The sequence below is a fragment of the Rhynchophorus ferrugineus genome, unplaced genomic scaffold, assembly GCF_030347505.1.
Source record: "Rhynchophorus ferrugineus isolate W39M unplaced genomic scaffold, kcgeb_rfMv2 rfM4, whole genome shotgun sequence".
NCBI classification, from domain to species: domain Eukaryota; kingdom Metazoa; phylum Arthropoda; class Insecta; order Coleoptera; family Curculionidae; genus Rhynchophorus; species Rhynchophorus ferrugineus.
In genome coordinates this window covers 37,410,065-37,432,646 of record NW_027472583.1, presented here as the reverse complement: position 1 = coordinate 37,432,646, position 22,582 = coordinate 37,410,065, and the positions used below count along the sequence as shown (strand labels likewise).

Genomic DNA, 22,582 nt, shown 5'->3' with positions numbered 1-22,582 from the left:
CTTTAAGAATTGAAATTTTATTACTATATGATATGTTCATATTTCTTGACTCATCTAATACTACGAACAAAAACTAAATTAATATTCACACCTCTTATAATTCATTTAGTTTTTATGTCCAATTTACATATCTAAATCTACTGAATTTAGTAAATAAATAAATAAATTAATTAAAAAAAAGCGGGCTAAAGAGGCATTCTAAAACATATATGAATTACAAGTCATTTAACAAACACCACTGAGCCCTATTAGAAGATGTTATTACCTTAGCAATAAAACAATAGCCCTTATATCTTACTTTCTTATTCCTTATTACTATTTACTATATATTCTATTACTATTTTAAGTACGTTAATTCTGTTTGAAGTATGACTACCATAATATCGAGGTAAATAATACTGTTAATAACATTTGAGATTAGGCCTTGTTTGTTTTATTTCTTATGTTTATGAATATCTAAAAATTTTATTCTTTTTTCAGTTACCACTAACAAATACACTACCAAATAATATTTAATACAATGTGATGTGTTTATTCGTACAAATATGCATGAAGTCAGTATGTAATTCTATAAGATTCAAGTGCCAACCAGGCAGAAGAAAATGGGATTCAAACGGAAATCATCATGGTTTAATCTTGATGACCACCCACGAGGTAGAGTTTTAGGCGCGTCTTATTTATGTAGTGGTATCCCCTGGAAGCCTAATTCACCTAATTAAAAACAATATATCAAAGCATGTATTTCACTTTAATTCCAGAGCATATTTATCTTTTTTCGTTTAGTTTTTATTTCCTTGGATGGTGTGTTTGCATGTCAAGGCATCTTGATATCACTGAATTTTGTATTCCTTCTGCTACCACCTGTATACACCAATCTTAATAAAACTAATCAGTGAATTTTACCTAATGTATTTAACATATCTACAAAACAGTTAGTATTCATTCTCTTCTCATACATTGCAACTTAATGCTCATGTTTAATTCTGAATAATTACAATCATATATGTGCACAATCTATCACGTCCTACAATACCATTTCTACAGTAATAATCTATTAATTATGTGCATACCTTTAGTTGTTTCCACTCTCGTCATTCTGTCTCAGGAATTTCCAGCATTGCACATCATTATCAATTATCCTGAAAGTTTATTAGTCACTTTCACTTTCCGAGTAACTGTCCAGGTAAATCACTGAACTGTTAATTTTCTATCTATCCAAAACATGTTCACGATTCCACCATTTATTATTTACATCCTCTGTATATTTTATAGTTCATCAAAACCGAAAGTTTTACGGTCTACAATGCTTCCTTCCACATAATAAGTCTTTGCTAATCTTTCTTGATTCTATTGTCGGCATCTCCTCCACTAGTGTACTATAATGTGGTGAATTGTTCATAACAAAAACTGATGGTTCCTCCAAGTTCTTTAAAAGCTAATTTTTAAACCACCGTAACAACAATTTATGGTTCATTTCTCCATGGTAGTCACCCTTGGACTGGAAAACAATAATTCTGCACCAAGAATAAAAATATTTCATTTATATTCCTTTTTCCAGCACGAAGTAGTTCTTCATGACATATAGTAATGTCTGCAATGAATTATTAATAAATGTTATGACTAACAAAACCTAATCGATAGCTGTTGTTGCCTTTATGCTATCTCTATTATCATCTTGCTATGACTGACCCAATGTACCATCTTGATATATCCACGTCTCATCTAAATATGCAAATTGATATAATAATTGTTCCTTGATTTTGTTATGTCTTTAGAAATTGTATTCTTTTAAATACAATGTCTACAAGTTCCATTAAAACCATTCGTGGGTTATCTTTACACCACTTTCAACACTAACAATTCTCTCTGAAATAATTTTATTATATTATGTTTCGATTGAAAAAACTGCTTACTGTTTTTATACATTTCGTATATTTGAACTCTGATACAGCTAACATCAAGCTGATCTTGATTCATCACCACTTTCGCATAAATACGCTTTCTTTTTGGAGAATATAAGGTTATATAGTTTTTTTTTTAGTATTTCAGAGACAGTGAATGTTAATATTCAGTGCAGCTGCAACACACAAAAAAATGTTTTCAATAAAAACCTCGGCGATTTAAAATTTATTAAAACAACGTTTTCCAGTTTATAACCTCTAACTGTAATATTTTGAACAATTTTGCGTACCTTTGACAACCGGACGACTTTCACAAGCTAGTTCGGTTTCACGTTCGAACTTATCAGACAGCAGTTTGTCTGTATTTAACTAGAATAAAATGACAAGGAAAATATTGGCTGACTCTGAAACGAATTTACAAATTGCGGCAGACAATACATTAAATATCTTGATGACATATAAACAAAAAAATTTTGAGTAGACTATATACATATATATATATATATATATATATATATATATATATATATATATATATATATGCATATGTATTACTAGCTAATCAAACAGACGTAGTTCTGCCAAAAGCTACTGGAATGTTGCAATTCCATAAACATATATTTTCTGGCAAGTTCTGGTTAGCAAGTAATAGTCATCAGAAGAGATAAATTAGTAGAGCTAGATAGTCACAAAAATGTAACAACAATATATAAACGTATTTCACAATGACCGCTTTTTATCGAATCATGACATAATAGCCGTGATATTAACATAAGTTTGCATATTATCTAAGTTATCTTGGCAAATGTAATGTTCATATACTTTCCTAGTTACTTGCCATAGAATTTAGCCGAACTACAAATAGCATCATTTATATCCATATCCAGATATTCATTTGGAGGCATTTGTTAAATTCTAATAATGTTATCTTAAATAAAACTTTTAATTCTGAATACTTAATTCATGACATCTCACAATTAGAAATAATTGCGCCGTTTTTTTTAACAACGAATCACTCTTGCTCGATAAAATATATACTATTTCCCTAAAGATATGTTTTTTTTTAATTTCAAGTAACTAGAAGAGTTGAAATTATATGAAAGAGAAAGCACCATATTTTTTAAGTTCTTTTTCTATTCCTAAAAATGAAACATTTTAAACAAAATTGCATCCTAAGAAAATTACTTGTTTTTCTTCAGTAAAATGTATCACCATTTATTTTTAATTCACATTTTTTTAAAAATTAAGTAATTCCATTCAATAATCTTCGAAGAAGGAAAACAATATGGAATACACAGCACTAAGTATACTATGCAGATATTAGTAGGATACGATAAAAATAAACCGTTTAATTGCTGATATTTTTTTTCTTAGAAAGTGGAACTAATGGATTTTAAATTGTTTTACTACATCTTTCAACTAACTACCAATCCTGAATTGTTAAAAACATTTTGGGGCAGGCAATGTAACCAAATTAGTACACAAACTAAAATTTTTTAGTTTTCATTCTGTTCGTATTTCGACAGTTTTTAACAGTCTTATAGAACTATACAAAAAATATTAAAAATTTTATATTTATTAATTTATTATATATATTAACATATTAATATATATTTTATAATTATTAAAATGGTAAGTAGATATTTATAATACTGACAGAGTTATAATAACTTCTATTAATGTGACTTGTTTTTAGAGCGAGATGACTAAATTGGAAATGAAAAGTATCATTAGGAGTTTATTAATATCCTCAAATTTTGTACTGAGGATAGATGATCCAGAAGGCGACTTCAAGGAACTCGTAGGGTATGAATTACCTTATAATAAATTCAAAACAAAGTCAACAGAGTAATATCTAAGAACTATACCTGACGTTTGTCAAATTCAAGGCACTGGGCCATCAGCCCTAAAAAATAATACAGATGCAAGAGTGTAATGAAATTAAAAAGAAAACTTATAATGGGTATGTATTTTTCAGAGCATCCATTGTGATAAATTGGCCAATTTATTTAGAAATAAGTTGTATGATTTTTGTAATTAAAAATCATTTTAGAAATCAACCTATCAACTCTTCCAATACTAAACAAACCAATACTGAATCAAATATACCTAAGAATGTGCAGGAAAATTTACAACATTTTAATAAGTTACTTTAAAGAAGGTATATGTTGCAGTGACCTACCCCATTACTATATGTAAGTATATAAAAAAATTTAAAATTATTTCTTAAAAACACAACATTATTTTCCTAGGTAATCGTTTAAAGAAATCCTACCCCTTGATGACTATGGCTACAAAGATGTAATAGATATGTGTCAGGACTTGACAAATATATTCATCTATATACGATCTGGCATTGAAGGCTATCGCTTGTATGATATAAAAGATATACCGGAAAACCTTTCGGAAACCTATACTATTTCTAATTGGGGTTATGATGATGCAGACATGCTAGATGACATTGAAAGCAATTGCGATCAGGAGAATGAAGCTGATGCTTTGCCAAATTTAGACTGGTTAAATCTTGAACCATTTATACCTGATGACATTTGTCGATCATTTACGGAACTACCCAGACAGTCCCTGCCAATTTATACTGCAGAAGGAGATGAGATGGATATTGCCGTAGTCGAAATTTATGACCCATCGAAGTTTTGGGTGTCCTTAGGTAGGAAAATTGTACATTTTTATTTACTGGTAAAATACATACTGTATCATTATAGGAACGTCAAACAATTCCGAATTAAATAACCTGACAAATAATATGAAAAATTTCTATAGGCGAAAGGAGATACAAAAAGAGTATTCAGTACCCATTCCAGTTATTCAGGTAAGGCTCATTCTATGTTTGTATATTGTGTATATTATGATAATACTTTATAGGAAAGTCTTAATTGCGTGACGCTAATTTGTGGTGAATATCATAGAGCCAGAATACTAGAAGTAATTCTCAATTCTAATGAAGCTAGGGTAAGTGTTTATGACACGTTTACTTCGATGGAATATTTTTTATATGTGTGAAAAGAACATTACTATTTTACGACTAATATTTTTTAGGTGTTTTGTATAGATTATGGTAGAGTTTGTAAAGTTCACTTTAATGGAATATACTTCTTAAAGACCGATTTTGCTGAATTACCTGCGCAAGCTATTAGATGCCAATTACATAACATAGCGCCAAAATTAAGAAGTAGGCAAAACCAAATTAACACTTTAAAATATAAAACCTAAAATTTGCGTCTATTTCAGATAGGATTTGGCCAAGATCAGCCTGTACTGCATTTAAAGAAATGGTCAACAGAAAAAACATTAAAATGAAAATTGTTTATGTCAACTGGGATGAAGAGTGCTCCTAACGGACATCACTGATGTTGATGACACCTATAATGTCAACGAAGAGATAATAAACAAAGGTTTTGGTTATTGGGAAAACCAGGTAATTGCTGAATATATTCATAACATAGTATAAACCAAAGCCACTCTGATCAAATGGAAGTTGAATGTTTTAATACCGTATTGAATATATTAAATGTCTTGACCTGTTTTCAGTATTTCACTAGCAAAAAAAAAACTAGATAGTAAGCGTTTATTTTAGCACGTTCAACATACCAATATAATATCATTTTATATTTGTTGTTATCCGCCATTAAAACTAGGAAATAGTACAAGCAACGCCGAGAGATTGTATTTTTTCCCAATGTTCCTTGAACTGGAGTTTTGCTTTGGTTTTGCTTCAAGCGCTAGCGAAATGTATACGCTAGAAGAATTGGGAGTGCCTGCGCAATTTTGCTTACCACAATATTTTTCCACAAACACTGATGTAAGCAAATTCCCAGGATCCATAATTAACCAGGACAGCTTGGAGTACGCCGAACAATGTTTCAAAGAGACCATAAGATATCAACAAAAATATTCACCGTTGACTATTACCGCTACAAAAAACATGAATGTCGAGCTCCGCTGTGATTTTGACTTCTTCGGAGACCTAAAGCACGACCTTATTAAATTTAATCAACAAAGACCAGTAATATATGATATAGCTTTGTCTGACCAATTGTCGCGTCATTTAATTGATTGTGATAATAAGCTATAGTACACCGAAGATTAAGGAAGCATCAGTTTACTGCTAACTAGGGCATCAAGATTAAAAACTTAATCAACACGGGTAAGTTTTCCGCCAAGTAAAATCATTAATACCCGTCAGTCATTTTAACATGAATCATACAGTATTTTTCCTTTAATTTTAATCTACTTAAAAGGCGTTACAATACTTTCTGATCTGTCCGAATATGTAACCCAATCAATCGAAACATATCGGCTAAAATAATATCGATATATCAATATATTGGGCAAAAGAATGTCTGCCAAAATTATCGATATTTTTTAAAAAGCAGCAGCACAAAACCTGACAAACCTGCAGAACAAGTCGAATCTTACAGGATTATTTCGCTACTACCTGCAATATCAAAGCTATTTGAGAAGCTGATATATAAACGTGTTAAACATTTGGTAACAATACCAGATTTCCAGTTTGGTTTTCGAAATCACCATTCAACTATCGATCAAGTGCACAAAGTAACTGCGGCTATTGAAAGAGCGTTTGAAGAAAAGAAATACTGCCCTGCAATATTCCTGGATGTCTCACAAGCTTTTGATCGGGTTTGGCATTTGGGATTAATCTGTAAGATGAGCAAATTGTTACCGCGTAACTATTGTCAATTGCTGGAGTCATATTTATTCGGAAGAAAATTTAGAGTATCGCACGAAAAGGCGTTCTGGACATTTAAAAATATCTCGGCTGGAGTTCCACAAGGTAGCGTCTTAGGACCTCTCCTATATCTGCTCTACACTGCTGACATTCCAACAACAAAAGAAACACTTCTTGGAACCTTTGCTGATGACACAGTTATTATGGCAAAAGATATATCTCTGCCTAGGGCAATAGAAAAAGTGCAAGTGGCAGTCAACAAAATCTACAAATGGACAAAAGATTGGAAAATTCAACTTAATAGCTCCAAATCTGTCCACGTTAATTTTGCATTAAGGCGAAATAATAAAAACTTAATTGTATCACTCAATGGATGCCCGAATCTCAAGCAGAACCAGCAAAATACCTTGGAATCCATCTTGACGGTAGATTAAATTGGAAGCATCACGTTAGGCAAAAAGCAAAACACATTAGAACCAAAATAAAACAACTATACTGGTTAGTCGGAAGATACTCTCAACTTGATCTAAAATCAAAGAGGTTGATCTATAATACAATTATAAAGCCAATTTGGACCTATGGGGTGCAAATATGGGGTTGCACTAAATATTCAAATCAGTTAGTCAAACAGCGCTGTCAAAACAAGATTCTTCGATTGATTACCAATGCCTATCGCTATGTAACCAATGAAGAACTGCACGATGACCAGGAAATCAAATGGATTTGCGAAGTTGTGCAGGATTTCGCCTTAAAACACGAAAGAAGATTACTAAATCATTCTAACGTGGAAACAATACAACTGCTGGACAGCTCACAGGATGTCAGGAGACTGAAACGAACAAAACCATACGAACTTGTGTGAACATTTAGTGTGTATTATTAGTATAAGCTATAGCTATAAGTTAATAATTAATAAATAATTATAATTTTATAATTGAGGAATACATACTGATGTATTTTCTCGTACTCGTCTTGCTTGTTAATTAATCCAAGCACATAGGAAAATTAGTAATAAATTAATTGTAATAATTTTTTTTTATTATTACTCTTCGTGAGTCCACAATCTGCCCTATTGGCAATAAGTATTTCTTCTGTTTATATTATATATACATGGCATGTAGAAAATCACTTCATTAAGCAATCTTCTGTATAAAATATTATCTTAATTAATTAGTCTTATTCTAATGCTTATTCTAAACTCTACATATGTCCAGTAATCAGATCAGATGGTGTTAAACGTTTTAATTGTAATAATAATAATTAAGATTGTACTAAGCGTATCTAATAAAGATGTTAAAAAAAAAAGTTCTATATTGACTTGAAACCTAATGGAAATAATAAGGCGCTGTCTGAAATTACCAAATTAAAAAACAATATTATTAAAAGCGAACCACCACATACAAAAAGAATTATACCACAATGCACGAGGTGTCAAGCGCACGAGCACACAAAAACTTATTGTCGCAAATCATTTAGATGCGTAAAATGTGCAGGAGAACGCAAAACTGGAGATTGTACTCGTAAAGTTTTCGATGATAAAGTGAAATGTGCTAACTGTAACGGAAATCATTTAGCGAACTACAAGGGTTGAGTAGTTCACAAACAACTACAGCAGAAACTCTATTCTACCTTAAGAGAAAAAAAGCATCAACAGCAACAAAAACAATGCACACCTACCAGTCTACCCATCAGACCAAGTCAACCAGACATAACTTATGCTCAAATGGTTGAAAATCGTTTAACACAAAAACGAGAAACCGCGTCTCAACCTACTGAAACTAGCATCAACATCTCTAGATTAGAAAACATGATGGCCAAACTAATGGATCAAATGAGAACGATGCTTGGTCTACTCACAACTGTCGTCAGCAAACTTGCCTAATTCCTGAAACCATTAGCTACAAAATCACCATCTGGAGTGCCAATGGGCTCCAACAACACGCCAGGGAAATAAAAATGTTCGTAACTGAACAAAATATTGACGTTGTGATGGTTTCCGAAACACATTTTACGGACAAACATTTTTTGAAAATTCCCAAATATAAACTTTATCATACAAATCACCTTGATGATAAAGCACATGGAGGTACAGCCATAATCATTCGAGATGATATAAAGCATTTCAAAAAAGAAAAATTCTGCAAAGAGTACCTGCAAGCCATCAGTATAACCATAGAGGAAGTCCATGGACCATTAACAATGTCTGCGGTTTATTGCCCACCCAAACATAACAACAAGGCAGAACACTTCTCAGAGCCAAAAGTTCTTCAGTACGCTAGGTAATAGATTTATAGACGGAGGAGATTACAATGCAAAACATTTAATGTGGGGTTCAAGAATAATAACCTCAAAAGGTAGAGAACTGCAGAATTAAAAGCAATAAAGACAGATAATTTACAATATATCTCTACTGGTGAACCAACATATTGGCCTTCAGACAGAAATAAAAAACCAGATACTATAGATTTCTGTATTACAAAAAATATTGATACAAAAAAGTGTCTTGCAGAATCATGTTTCGACCTGTCTTCTGATAATTCACCAATAATAGTAACACTTTCTTCAAAAATTGCCATCAAACGTAAACCCCCTTTTCTGTGCAATAATAGAACTAACTGGTGCTTATTTAGAGAAAACTTGAGGAAACTGAGGCTACAGACTATTCGCTGTGAAAAGCAACAAAAAAGCTTAAGAGACCCCAGCAGCACAACCCACCTAGTAATACCATTAAAATTAAAACAAACGAAAATAATTGGGGTAGAAGCATTAAAGAGAAGGCCGACATTTTCTCAAAACACTTAAAAATGCTTTAAATCTTTCCAGTCTCAGCTACATAAAGTTGACGAAAATAAGATTACTAGCTTTCCAGATTCGCCATTTCAAATGGATTTACCGCACGTGAAATTAACGGTCAAAAAAGTTAAACAAACAAAAATGAGAGAGATTCATATTAAAAAAGTTCCTGGTTATGACTTAATTACTGGTAAAATTTTAAAGGAACTCTCAGAAAAGGGTATAAAACTATTAACATTTATATTTAATGTATGCTACGAATTAATTACTTCCCTAGTATCTGGAAAGTATCTAAAAGATTAATGATTCTTAAACCAGGAAAAATACCAGAAAATGTGACCTCCTACCGACCTATAAGTTTATTACCGATAATCTCGAAAGTTTTCGAGAAACTATACATAAAGAAGCTAAACTATATAATAGAAAAAAGAAAAATTATTCCAGAACATAAGTTTGGTTTTCGTAATAAGCATGGGACTATTGAACAAGTGCATAGACTTGTAAACAAAATACCTAAAACACTGACCTAAATGCCAAAAGATATTGTTCGACTGCTTTTCTAGATATATCTCAGGCTTTTGATAAAGTATGGCATACGGGCTTGCAGGTTAAACTAAAGAAACTTCTCCCTCATCTGAACTATCAGTTACTAAAATAGTATCTAACTGATTGACATTTTATTGTAAATCAACGCCACATACCGAATTAAATCCCATATATTCAGGAGTTCCGCAAGGTAGTGTATTGGGTCCATTACTGTATCTTCCGTATACGGCAGATCTGCCCAGCAAAAAAATAACGACTGTGGCAACATACGCGGACGACACAGCAATCTCAGCATCCCATGATGATCCAGTCACAGCATCAATATACCTACAAACCCACCTGGAGCAAATATAATTATGGTTGAAGACATGGCGCATTAAAGCCAATGAAACAAAATCCACGCATGTAATGTTTACCCTGCGTTGAAGAACATGTCCACCGGTGAATATCAATCATCGTCAACTCCCCCAAGCAGAGCATGTTAAATATCTTGGTATGCACTTAGATCGACGCCTAACCTGGAAGAAGCACATACTCTCTAAACGAAAAACAACTTGGGCTTAAATTATATCAAATGTATTGGCTCATCGGGCGCAAAATTATCATTAGATAACAAGGTATGGCTGTATGAGTCTATACTCAAGCCTATTGGGTTATATGGAATCCAACTATGGGGTACCGCTAGCAAATCTAACATATCCATCATTCAACGGTTCCAAAATAAAGTGTTGCGTGCCACTATTGATGCTCCGAACTATATTTCAAATAACATGATACAACGCGATCTTCCTCTAGAACCTATAACGAGTGTAATTCAACGTGTTTGTGTGAAGTACTTCGAAAGAGTGTCAGTGCATCCCAACAAACTCCATAACCAGCTAAATATGCGATGTGATAGTGAAGTGCATAGACTAAAACGTTTAACACCACCTGATCTGATTACTGGACATATACCGAATAAGACTAATTAATTAAGATAATATTTTATACAGAAGATCACTTAATGAAGTAAATTTCTACATGCCATGTAGATATAATATAGCCATAAGATATACTTATTGCCGATAGGGCAGATTGTGGATTGTGGAAAATATGTCAATTCACAGAATTACATAAGTAATAAATAATAATTAATAATAAGTAATAATTACATAACTACATGTAATTGATAAAATTTTATTGACATTCGAGTTTTAAGTGGGTAAGACAGAAAACAGAAAGATCAACAAATAAAATATGTCAATTCACAGAATTAGCTCTACATGTAATTATCAAAATGTTAGTGACATTCAAAATGTAAGTGGGTAAAATCAGAGGATAGTAAGATTATCAAATAAAATATATCAATTCACAGAATTAACTGTATATGTAATTGTCAAAATTATATTGAAACTCAAAATGAGATTGGTAGTATACAAAATTAAGACTTAAAATTCGGTAAGTTCTGAAATTAAGACTTTGAAATTAAGACTTACTAGAGTATTAGCTATTGTTCCTGGTTAATATTAATAATGTTCTTATTTCCTTATAAACAGTTTTTCTTGGTGTTTACGGATGTATCAGGCATCTTTGCTCTTGCATCAGGGAACCATAAGTTTATGTATAAACACAGCCAAAGTATGAATCAATGTACATAAGATCACCGTGCCAGACTTTATCGAATATTTAATTGTTATTTTATTTCAAAACATAATCATACTCTAAGTTAAGTAAAGGTACTCTACCGTAAACAGTGTGAAATAATACGTTTTAAATAATTGTTATAATCAGATGGCATAATTGTAAATAAAGTTACTATTGTTTATATAAATTATATATAAAGTTGTTTTACTTTACTTGAAATGGCAACTTATTGAACGATGATACAAAGCGACACTGAAGGTTTAAATATATTCTAACATAAATCAAACCCCTATTTCTAGACGTCTCACTTATCACGCCAATCAGGTATTGCATTAACAAATGATCTTGTTCCATTTAAAACACAGTGTAGGTATCTAGGGGTTGTTTTCGTATAAGTCACACTATATAGTTTATATATATGAAATATGCTATATATTTCATTTTTGTTAATAAATATGATATAGTTTAACAAACACAAACACAAATCATAAGGTGCTTGGGACATGTCAGTAGAATAATAGAGTGATGGTGTAAGTGAACGAAAGCAGCAGAAAATAGGTATATTTTGTACATTTCATATACTACATATACCGTTATTAATTTTCATTGCCTGTAAAACTGATGTATCTCAACTGATGGCAAGTCTAAGTTTAACAAAAAATATATATTATTTGTCTAATAGACGGCTTTTAAAGTATTCAAGGAGTTCAGTGATACAGAAGAATTATATATGTATATAAGATTGTATAGTTTAAAAATGTATTTATTTTTCAATAACTTTTTAAAATATATTAAAAACTGATTAAAAAATAATTATATTTTAATACGTATCGAATGGCCTTACACCATAGTTTTCGTATATGCTATCCCAAAATGCTATCCTATTAGGTTTTGGTTTTCCGTGAGTTAATACCAGATCCTCCAATATGTTTACATATTGAAATTCGCCAGGTTTCACGACAGGCCAAATTAGATTTTGTAGAACTTCATCTTCTTCAGGCGTTGGGTTTCTAATAACAACAGTAAATGCGATAAAAATTAGAATTACTTATTTTAACTAACTTACGTGTATTTAGCGAAGTTAATCCAAAGTTTTAATAGTCTTTCGTGAACTACTTGATCCGATTCTGGATAAACTTTTGGGTCAGCATAGCTGAAAATGTATCCCATTTCTTCTCCGTGAGTAACATTTCCTGACCCTTTCAATTATCAACTAGTTATGTTAGATTCTTCTATTATATCATCGAGCCCTTACCTGGATATTTATAATCAACGTTGTTACCCATCGTTCCGGAGTATGAAAATTCGTAAAAGTATGTCGGGGCATCTGCCGAGTGTAATTCTGCATGTTTTACCAGAGATTTCGTGAAATCTTGTTCTGTAAAGTACTAAAATACACACCAAAATTGAGTTTTAATTTATGAGATAATTCTGTAGTGATCAAACCTGAATTCCTGCTAACTTGTTATCGTAAAATGTACGATCTGGTGAGTATTCCTGCTTAATTGCGTTTGCCACTTCATAAACAGCCGCACCGTCAGTTAAATGCAAATTTCCCGGATTCAACATATAGATAAAATTGTCGTAAGACTGCAAAGTATTATCAAGCCACTCTGTAAGTAAATAAAAGATAATATACTTTTTGACATTACATCAGCTTTTGGCAGCTGTCTTACCCGACAAATTCATAAGGCCTTCTTCCGAATCAGTACCGATCATAATCGGAACTTTATTGAAACGGCCATTCTCCAACGCCACGTAAGGGTACTCAGTCAAAAACGCCTCGTCGTTTTCGACCTCCGTGACTGGAGCGAAAAAAAATCCCTGCTGCAGTTGCTGTCTGACTACATTATCTGGTTTCGAAGAATCCTAATAGGAGAAGAATTTACCTATTTTAGATTAGGTGCTTGTATGTATTATAATAATGTTTCCTTTATAAAGTGAGACATTAATAAAATATACATTAAACAAAATAATCAATAATAATAAAATAATAAAAATATAGTGTAAAGACAACAAAAGTTGATAGAAAAAGGTAAACATTGGAATAACTGTCGATTAGGTTTTGTTAGTCATAATATTTATTAATAATTCATTATAGACATATAGCTCTTCATGCTGGAAACAGGAATGCTTTTATTTCTGGTGCAGAATTAGTGTTTTCCCCTAAGTCCAAGGGTGACTATCATTTTACAGTAAATTGAAAATTAAAGCTTAAAAAGCTTTTAAAGTACTTGGAGGAACCATCAGTTATTGTTATGTACAATGCACCATATCTACCATATATATAGTACACTAGTGGGGAAATCGAAAACAAGTGCATCTACAAAGGCTCCAATTAGGGAATGGCTTAAAGTACATAAAATAAATTTCGAGGAGATCGTGTTAAAGAATGAACTATTTCAAATTGTTACTCGGTAAATATATATGAAATATTTAAGTGCATTTTAAGTAATTTACTTTTTTAGAAATAAACCTGATAAAAGATATATAATGATGCAGATAGATCAGATTAGTGAACGTTATGGCCACCGAGTATTATGTCTTCCTCCCTATCACCGCATATTTAATCCAATTGAGTTTATATGGGGCACTGCGATAGATATTCAGATCGACAAGGATATTCAAACCATCTGGATTTATGGAAAGAGGCATTGTCGAAAATAACACCTACGGTTTGTGTGAGGGCGATCAATATGAGGAGAGAAATAATACTAATTGTTTTGCATACATGGCAAATGCATTAAGGAGAATAAAGTGATGATATGTAGTTTTATCAAGAAAGATATACACAGTATAGTAACAGGACAAACTAAAGAGAAATATAATATTATAATGACTTTACGAGGATACATTGCATCGAAAAAAACAAGAACTAAGCGTAAAACATAAATATGCTCTCTAATGAAAGTAAAATACATTATTCAGATAAAGAATTGTTAATTAGGTGGATTAAGCCTTCGGGGCATACCACTACATAAAAAATGCGCCTAGAACCACCCATACTAGTGTGGAAAAAAGTTCAATGGACATATAATAAAACAACTCCAACCTAAAAATTATTGTGCCTGTATAATTAATTGTAGTTTTAAGTTAATCGCTAATATATGCATTAGATGTACTATAAAGTTAAAATAAATTATAACACATAACATTTTTATTTATATTAATGTTGTGTTATATGTCAGAGCCAAAATGTACTAAAACTCAGAGTTGCTGCGGCAATATTGCGACGTTTTGACAGTTCTCCCGTTTCGCTACTGTTTTGAATAGATTATAAGTTTCAAAAAGTGTTACACTCGTACTTTAAATCGTTTAACAGTATTTTGCAATAACATTTTGATAGTTATTACAACACAAACATAAACATCTGGTACAATTTCCTACATACCTAGATAAAACACAAATATAACAAGATCCCCACAGCCTTGAATTATAAAATATATCAAAAAGATTTAAGATGATATTAGTTCAAAGTTCCATTTTAAAATGTTATCTGTAATATTATTGAAAAACCAACAACTCATTAATATAAGAGATATTGTATTTCGCATGGACCAATAGTATTAAACTTTATTGGAATTAAACAATATTAATTCCTTATATTTATATTTAAGTTAAACACAAAATTGCAATAATGTTATTGCTGTATGTCAGAAATTATGTCAATTATTTTGGACTAATAAATATTCTATTAGTAATCCTTTTTATCAAAGTAAATTTCTGTTTTCAAAATAATTATATAGCCTACTTATAAGACGGTTTATAAAGTTCTATAGTAATAAAGACGAATATTACATTAAAATAATTACCCAGATTCTGCAGTTTTTGCACTGCATTGCTTTCAGTATAATGGGTACAAAATAATTAGTAAATCTACCTGCAATTCATCGTAAATTTCAACCGATAGAATAACTAACTGTTCGCCATTTTCTAGCTGTCCTAATATTACCAAATAAAAGACTTAATGAATTACATAACTTTAAAAATTCGGGTCAACTTTTGTATCCGAGACGATAACAAAGATTCATGTGTTTTCAATATGTAATCCATATGTCAAGATTTATTCTCGTTTACAAGTTTGCGTATGATGGCTGTCAACTGTCAAATGAAAACAATGAAAGACCATTTGGAGGATGTTTTATGCTGTTATTGTGTTTTGAAATTTGTAAAAATTCATATACAACGCTTCAAATTTCGATTAAAGTTCAAAAGTAGAAAAATCATGACAAATGCACTCATATTCGTATTCATACTCATGTACATAATGTTGACTAATGCAATCTAGCATCATAGTAACTAGATTCACGAAATTCAGGTTCAGCGGTGCAGTTGAACATCATAGAGTGAGAAAGATGTGGCCGATTCGTATGAATCATGAATCAGGACAACGAAACAGTCCTCTGTACCACTTGTGAATCCATAGGATGTTTTATTGCCCCCTCTTCAAGTTAAACTTATTAAATTCTTATTAAAAACTTTGTCCAAACGCTCACTCGCGAAGGACTGTATTTAACCAAATTGTTTCCAAAACGCACGTCATATGCAAGAAATAAAGAACGAATATCTCTCAGATCAAACATTCAGAAATTAATACGTGACGTAAAGTTTACAAAGCAGCATCATGGGCATCATTACAAAATGTTCTCTACAACTTTTTCATGTTTTACATTTCGTCTGCATTAATGTACTGATTTTTTTCCACATATCTTGAGTGAAACAAACGACGAGTAAGGAGAGCGGCTACACCATGATATGGCAAAAATCGAAAGGCGATACCAAAGATTTTAGAAAGGAGACATGTTAAGCGATTATTGTTAAACCCTAATACGTGAAACAGATCCCGTACAGTAAAAAGACTCATTTCAACCTCTGTTCATTTCTTATTTACACTTTTTAATTTAATAAATGGCCGTTAATTGTCAGAATCAGTAAAATAATAAATTTATTAAATATTTCGATAACTTGAACCAATTTTAAGAAACCGAGCTACTGATTTTAAAACCATTCTAATCAGTTTTGGTTGCTCAGGTCCAGGGCCCTATATACTTGTGTTGTTATAGTAAATTAAATAAGTAAAAACTGTATAATTTAAGCTTCATACCCAATTTGCAAAACTGAGTCCTGCAGCATCGATAGTTCTTGCTTCGACGCTCTGCAACACCTCTAATAGCTTACTGGAATCTCTGGATGTTTCGAACTGGGAATCAATAAAGCTGGCTGTTTTGTAGGAGATGCTAGTTTGATTTCGTTGATATGCCCATGGACAGAGAGGGGTTCCAGATTGTAAAATAGCGGATCTGAATAGTCCTGAATATTTTCGAAGTGAATAATGCAAATCATCAAATAATTTTAGTTATTTACCACTAGCTGATGGACTGAGAAGGAGATAGCCAACAGAAGCACTACCGGCAGATTGTCCAAAAATCAAAACTTTATCAGAATCACCACCAAAAGCAGCTATGTTCCTCTTAACCCATTTTAGAGCTAAAACTTGATCCTTCAATCCATTGTTACCTGGTATGACATCATCACCGGTAGAAAAGAAACCTTAAAAATTAATAATGCCGTTGTTTTTTAATATCATAAATTGTGAAATGTACTATACCAAAGACGCCAAGTCTATAATTCAAAGTCACAAGAATGACGCCATTTTGCATCCAAAAATTCGGTGCATAATATCCCTCGGGGCCGCTAGTCAATCCAGATCCTGATATAAAACCTCCTCCATGAATAAAAACCATAACAGGTAGATTTGTAGCATTAATATTCTGCAACATCAATATTCATCGTACAAAATTCGATTTCATAATCTCATTTTTAATACACAAAATGTAAATTTGCCACTTGATACGATAACGTAAATAAACAATTGAAATATGATCGGTAAGTAAATAAACAAGTGATACTCAACTTATCTTTAACTAAAACAAAGAAAGTGTCGACTATTAAAAATATATCGAATGTTAAAAAGCGCAAAAATTACGACATACTTGCGGCACAAAAACGTTTAATATCAAGCAATCTTCAGTTTCTTCTGGATAATCTGAATACAATTGAAAACAGATCCGTTTTTGATCTACAGAGGCATCTAACACGTCCGCCCACGGGTCTACAGCTTGAGGGGCCTATAATAAAGTATTTTTTAGTTCAAAACGACTCATAAGATGATACGCAAACTTTACTTGAAATCGAAGGGATCCAATAGGTGGTTTGGCGTATGGTATCGAGTAATATGCTGAATATGGCTCGTTATTAGTAGTGTAACTGGTGGTGCCTTTAATGGGGCCATCTGGGGTAAGAACTTGCTGCCCCTAAAATTATTTCAATGAAATTCACTTTAGAATAAGTCATTCTGGATTCAAATACTCACAAAAATGGCCGAAAAACAAAAGCAAACTAATATTAGGTTAAAAATCATGATCTTGGAATTTAATTACTCTAATTACAATGTGACTGAGAGAAATCGGATATATATACAGATCGTGTCGATGATAAAACTGAAGTGTTTATTTGTAAAGATCCGTATGTATGGATGCTGCACATCATAAGTGATAGATAAATTGATAAAATAGTTTAATATAATCAAACTTATTTAGTCAAATCTTTAAATATATATATATATATATATATATATATATATATATATATATATATAATATATAACATATAACAATCAAAAAATCTCCAATTATATCAATGGTGCTTATTTAATATACCAAAATTTCAATTTCAAAACAAATACAGATTATTTATGATGTGGATTATAGAGCATGCTAAAATTTTATCTTATACTATTAAATATGCAAGTCTTGTATACTTTTGAAGTTTCCATGTATTTTTAACCGCGGTACCTTGGTAACTAACGTTAGGTATCGAAATCAAACGGTTATAAACAAAAACAACATAACTGTTAAATTCAATGGTTTTAATAAGTATGAAAACGTTTAGTAAATAATGTTTAGTATTATTAAGTTGTTCAGTATATACAGAAAATAATCAACTAAGACTCAAAATTAAATGTTTGATATTCTCTCCTTTTGTTGTCTGATTTAAAGAAATAGTGATATATAATAAAGTTGAGAAAGGCTTATTATTTTAATTTGTGTAAATACTAAATAGATGAGACATGGATATTTCAGAACGGTACCAATAACCCCAATAGTCACTTATGGGAAGACGATAATTATAATAAAAATAGAGTTAAGACAACAAAAGTTGATGGAAAAAGGCAAACTTTGGAGTAACAGTTAAGTACCCTGGTACCCACCTATAGCGTGGCAGTTATGCAAGTCATTAGTATACTGAATAAAAAAAAATTCTGTGTAACCTAGCTATGTGGCATATGAAATAGCTAGAGGGACACAGTTTATAGTCCTCATATAAATGACAATAGCGGAATATCAAGCCAATCGATATTCAGGTACCTGAAATGTCCCTTTCCCCTTCTCATGTCGTACGAAAAGAAGAAGTTGCAGTTTAAGAAATTCGATAATATATACATTAAATATACTGTAACGTTAAAATGAATTATATTTGTTTCCTTAATTTATATAGAATATAATTTTATTATATTTCAAAGCCAAAATGAACTAAAACTTAAAGTTGATGTAGCAATATTGCGACGTTTTGAGTAATCGTTAGTCTGCAAACCCTGTCCGCTCGGGTATAACCAAAATTACACTTCGGGTATGATTGTGTATTCCTCGCACATTCATTTTTTATCGCCACATAGTCGGCATTTAGAACGCTACATTCCAGAGCAGTATATCGCTAAGGATATAGTTCTAATAATAAAAGTTGTCTAATGTTTTATTATTTGTTCATATGTTAATTATTTTATGTTGCGTGTTTACTAATAGGTACCAGACGGCATAAAATTAAATAAAAGTAATTGTACAATATTCAAAACAATGAACAGATTTAACAAATATTTAAATTTTTTAGTCGTGAAGTATGTCTGCTTGTCTGTTTTTACATGTTCCTCCAGTTTTATTCATGGAGAAGGATTCTAATAATGATACAATATTGGCCTATATTAAAAAAAGCCTAGAGCTCTATGGTTATTTTGAGTCTCTTAATGTATAGTTTTTCGAATAGTTTAGAGATCACAGATAAAAGGCTTATAGGAAGCCTCTTATGATTTTTTCCCAGGTTTTAGAATCATAATGATTTGAGCCACTTTCCAAGTCTTAGCAAGGCACTAAATATGAAGATTAGATATGTTATTAATTTGATGCACTTTTCTGAAAGATCTTTTAATATTCTTCCAGTAATTAGGTCAACACCAGGAGCTTTTTTAGCATTGATTTCTTTAAGTAATGTTTTACTTCCTTAAAGCCTGTGTGTGGCAGATCCATTTGAAATGGAGTGTTAAGAAAGTCAGCTATTTTATTTTCTTGTGTTGCGGATATTTCAGAAGGGTGCGGATTAAACACTGTTTATAAGTGTATGGAGAAAACCTCCGCTTTATCTTTATCATTCCTAGCCCAGGTATTGTTGTCAATTTTAGTGGGTCGATTATGTTGTTAAGGTTTTTTAATCTTTTATTACTTTCCAGAGAGAATATTCCGTAGCATCAGTTGGCGTTATATTTTCTAAATAGTTTGGAATTCCTTGATTTTGTTTCTTATTTATTAGCTCTTTCAGCCATTTTGTCGCCTGGCTGAATTTTCTCTTGTTTTGTAATATTTTGATTTGTTGCGTACCATGCGGCCGCTTGTATAGTTTTTGTTATATTTTTCGGTGCTATTTCTGTATCTCTTTCTGTTTTGAGAAGTACATTTAGAGATATTAAAATTTAATGTCTAATTTCTCACTAAATAATGGTTAGTTTTGGTGTTATGCAAAGAAGGTGGTTTCATTTTGTTGAGAATATTTGAGTTCACTGTTATAATAACTGGTGAGTGATCAGATGATAGATCGAAGCATGATTCAGCTTTGCACGTTTTTACATTGTAGTCTCATCTGACAATGAATCTATTACCCAGCGTATTAAAGAAACCGTGATACTGTTCTGCCTTGTTGTTGTGTTTAGGTGGACAATCGATACACTCCTCGCTGAATTTCTCTCTTTCATAGTGTTTTATGTTTTCACGAATAATTAGAGGTGATCCTCCATCTGCTTTATCATCTGGCTGTTTTATATAATATAGCTCGTATTTAGGAGTCCGTAAATAATTTCTATCCGTGAAATGTGGTTCGGATACCATCATGATATAAATATTTTGTTCAGATAAGATTATTTTATTTGCTCCCTGGCATGTTGTCCATTAGCATTCCAGATGGCTATTTTGTATTTGCTGTAATGGCTCTCAATCATTAGGCTAGCTTGGTAACGACGACGGTGAGTAAATTCATCATTGTACTCATTTGCTCCATAAATTTACTCATCATTTCCTCTAATTTACTAATAGTACTTACAGGTTCAGTGGTGATTGGCGTTATCTGCGTAATAGTTTGGGACTGACTGTTGGTTATTATGTGTGCGTTTTATATATGAGGATGTTGTATTGGTGTTTCAGTCGAGTTAAATGGTATAGGCTGTCTTGGTGGCTTCTTTTTTCTCTCAGTACAAGATTTTTTAAAGTTTTTGTTGACTAGGCATCCCCTATAATTTACAGGATGGTCTCCTTTAAAGTTGACGCATTTTACTTTATCGTTTTGTATTTTGCGCGTCCTATCATTCGTCGCATGCTTTCTTGCGCATTTTACACATCTATACAAATTGCGACACTATGTTTTGGTATGCCTATATACTTGTCATCTGGGGCATTGTGGGATGATTTTTTTGTGTATGATGGTTCACATTTAATGACATTGTGGTCCAAATACTTAATCTCGTCAACATGTTTATTATTTCCTTTTGCTTCAAATCAAAATCAAATCAAAATAAAGAATGATGTTTAATATTGTGTATATTTACCACTTCGCGGCCTTGTTCAGCTAGAGCTGTTTTAATTGTGTTTGAATCTGTGGCGTGATGTAGTCCTTTAATGACGAATTTAAATGTTATTTTCGGGCTTTGGTCAAAAGTTATTGTATTGCCTATTTCTATTATCAAATTCTCTTATTAACACTTTGAAGTATTCAGGGTCAAACATTTGAATCTTCTTTATTTCAGATGCGATTGCTTTTATTGGGTAATTTTTACATATTTTCTTGAGCAAGTCATGCAGATGTTTAGCAACACTTACCTTATACATTGTTACTGGGGGTGTTCCGGCAATTGTTTTTAGTTGGTTTTCTTTGTTGTTCTTGTTTTCTTGTGTCCCTTCTGTCAGGGCACTGAAACTGTTATATGTTTGAATGGATTTTTGAAGCCAATAGTCGCTGATTTTCGTTTGTTTTCGGACGACTTGTTCTTTTGGACTTCCCAAGCCTTTTTTGTTCGTAAGGATGTTACAAACAAAGCAGCTTAACCAGTCTATTTTTCTAACAATATATTATTTCATATAAAATATAAATAATATTATTTTTAATTTTAACGAAATAATAAATTAATAATTAAATTAAATTTTAAGAAATCAAGTTAGAAAGTTATATAAATTTATAAATGAAAATAAATCGCTGGCTGATATTATGCATTATTGTTAAGCATTGCTAATATACAGTTTAAGAATTGAAATTTTATTACTATATGATACGTTCACATTTCTTGGCTTATCTAATACTACGAACAAAAACTAAATTAATGTTCACACCTCTTATAATTAATTTAGTTTTTATGTCCAATTTACATATCTAAATCTACTGAATTTAGTAAATAATTAAATAAATAATTTAAAAAAAAAGCGGGCTAAAGAGGCATTCTAAAACATATCTGAATTACAAGTCAATTAACCACCACTGAGCCCTATTAGAAAATTTTGTTACCTTAGCAATAAAACTATAGCCCTTATATCTTACTTTCTTATTCCTTATTACTATTTACTATATATTCTATTACTATTTTAAGTACATTAATTCTGTTTGAAATATAATTACCATAATATCGAGGTAAATAATACTG

The 22,582-nt window shown here is 31.6% G+C and overlaps 2 protein-coding genes and 1 long non-coding RNA gene across 4 annotated transcripts; 1 reads left to right on the top strand and 2 right to left on the bottom strand.

Moving 5' to 3' along the window:
- Nucleotides 1–727: 727 nt before the first annotated feature.
- LOC143195069 (uncharacterized) lies at nucleotides 728–1,331 on the bottom strand. The gene is made up of 3 exons (XR_013005463.1): nucleotides 1,198–1,331; nucleotides 1,071–1,139; nucleotides 728–861 (listed from the first exon to the last, which is right to left on the bottom strand). It is a non-coding gene; the product is annotated as an uncharacterized LOC143195069 (long non-coding RNA).
- Nucleotides 1,332–4,558: 3,227 nt separating this feature from the next.
- LOC143195057 (tudor domain-containing protein 5-like) lies at nucleotides 4,559–5,382 on the top strand. Its single transcript, XM_076401920.1, has 4 exons — nucleotides 4,559–4,731; nucleotides 4,785–4,871; nucleotides 4,959–5,091; nucleotides 5,151–5,382. The coding sequence occupies exons 1-4, from the start codon at nucleotides 4,666–4,668 to the stop codon at nucleotides 5,255–5,257; spliced, it is 393 nt and encodes a 130-aa protein (XP_076258035.1). The 5' UTR covers nucleotides 4,559–4,665; the 3' UTR covers nucleotides 5,258–5,382.
- Nucleotides 5,383–12,115: 6,733 nt separating this feature from the next.
- LOC143195038 (juvenile hormone esterase) lies at nucleotides 12,116–21,898 on the bottom strand. 2 transcript variants are annotated; one of them, XM_076401885.1, is made up of 11 exons: nucleotides 21,768–21,898; nucleotides 17,757–17,885; nucleotides 17,565–17,699; nucleotides 17,180–17,342; nucleotides 16,936–17,121; nucleotides 16,676–16,881; nucleotides 13,248–13,440; nucleotides 13,018–13,184; nucleotides 12,827–12,959; nucleotides 12,638–12,770; nucleotides 12,116–12,581 (listed from the first exon to the last, which is right to left on the bottom strand). In XM_076401885.1, exons 1-11 carry the CDS (start codon nucleotides 21,774–21,776, stop codon nucleotides 12,392–12,394), a joined length of 1,644 nt encoding a protein of 547 aa, XP_076258000.1. In that variant the 5' UTR covers nucleotides 21,777–21,898; the 3' UTR covers nucleotides 12,116–12,391. The 2 variants fall into 2 exon arrangements, with proteins under 2 accessions (XP_076258000.1, XP_076257999.1); XM_076401884.1 differs by lacking the exon at nucleotides 21,768–21,898 and adding an exon at nucleotides 17,945–18,101.
- Between the last annotated feature and the right edge of the window lie 684 nt (nucleotides 21,899–22,582).

Excerpts from the sequence above, each read along its gene's own strand:
- LOC143195038 (XM_076401884.1), bottom strand. The coding sequence starts at position 17,992 with ATGATTTTTAACCTAATATTAGTTTGCTTTTGTTTTTCGGCCATTTTT. Across the intron at positions 17,886-17,944 it reads TTTGTTTTTCGGCCATTTTT|GGGCAGCAAGTTCTTACCCC; the intron begins GTGAGTATTTGA and ends AAATAATTTTAG. Across the intron at positions 16,882-16,935 it reads TCTCAGTCCATCAGCTAGTG|GACTATTCAGATCCGCTATT; the intron begins GTAAATAACTAA and ends GAAAATATTCAG.
- LOC143195057 (XM_076401920.1), top strand. The coding sequence starts at position 4,666 with ATGAAAAATTTCTATAGGCGAAAGGAGATACAAAAAGAGTATTCAGTA. Across the intron at positions 4,732-4,784 it reads TACCCATTCCAGTTATTCAG|GAAAGTCTTAATTGCGTGAC; the intron begins GTAAGGCTCATT and ends AATACTTTATAG. Across the intron at positions 5,092-5,150 it reads CATAGCGCCAAAATTAAGAA|ATAGGATTTGGCCAAGATCA; the intron begins GTAGGCAAAACC and ends CGTCTATTTCAG.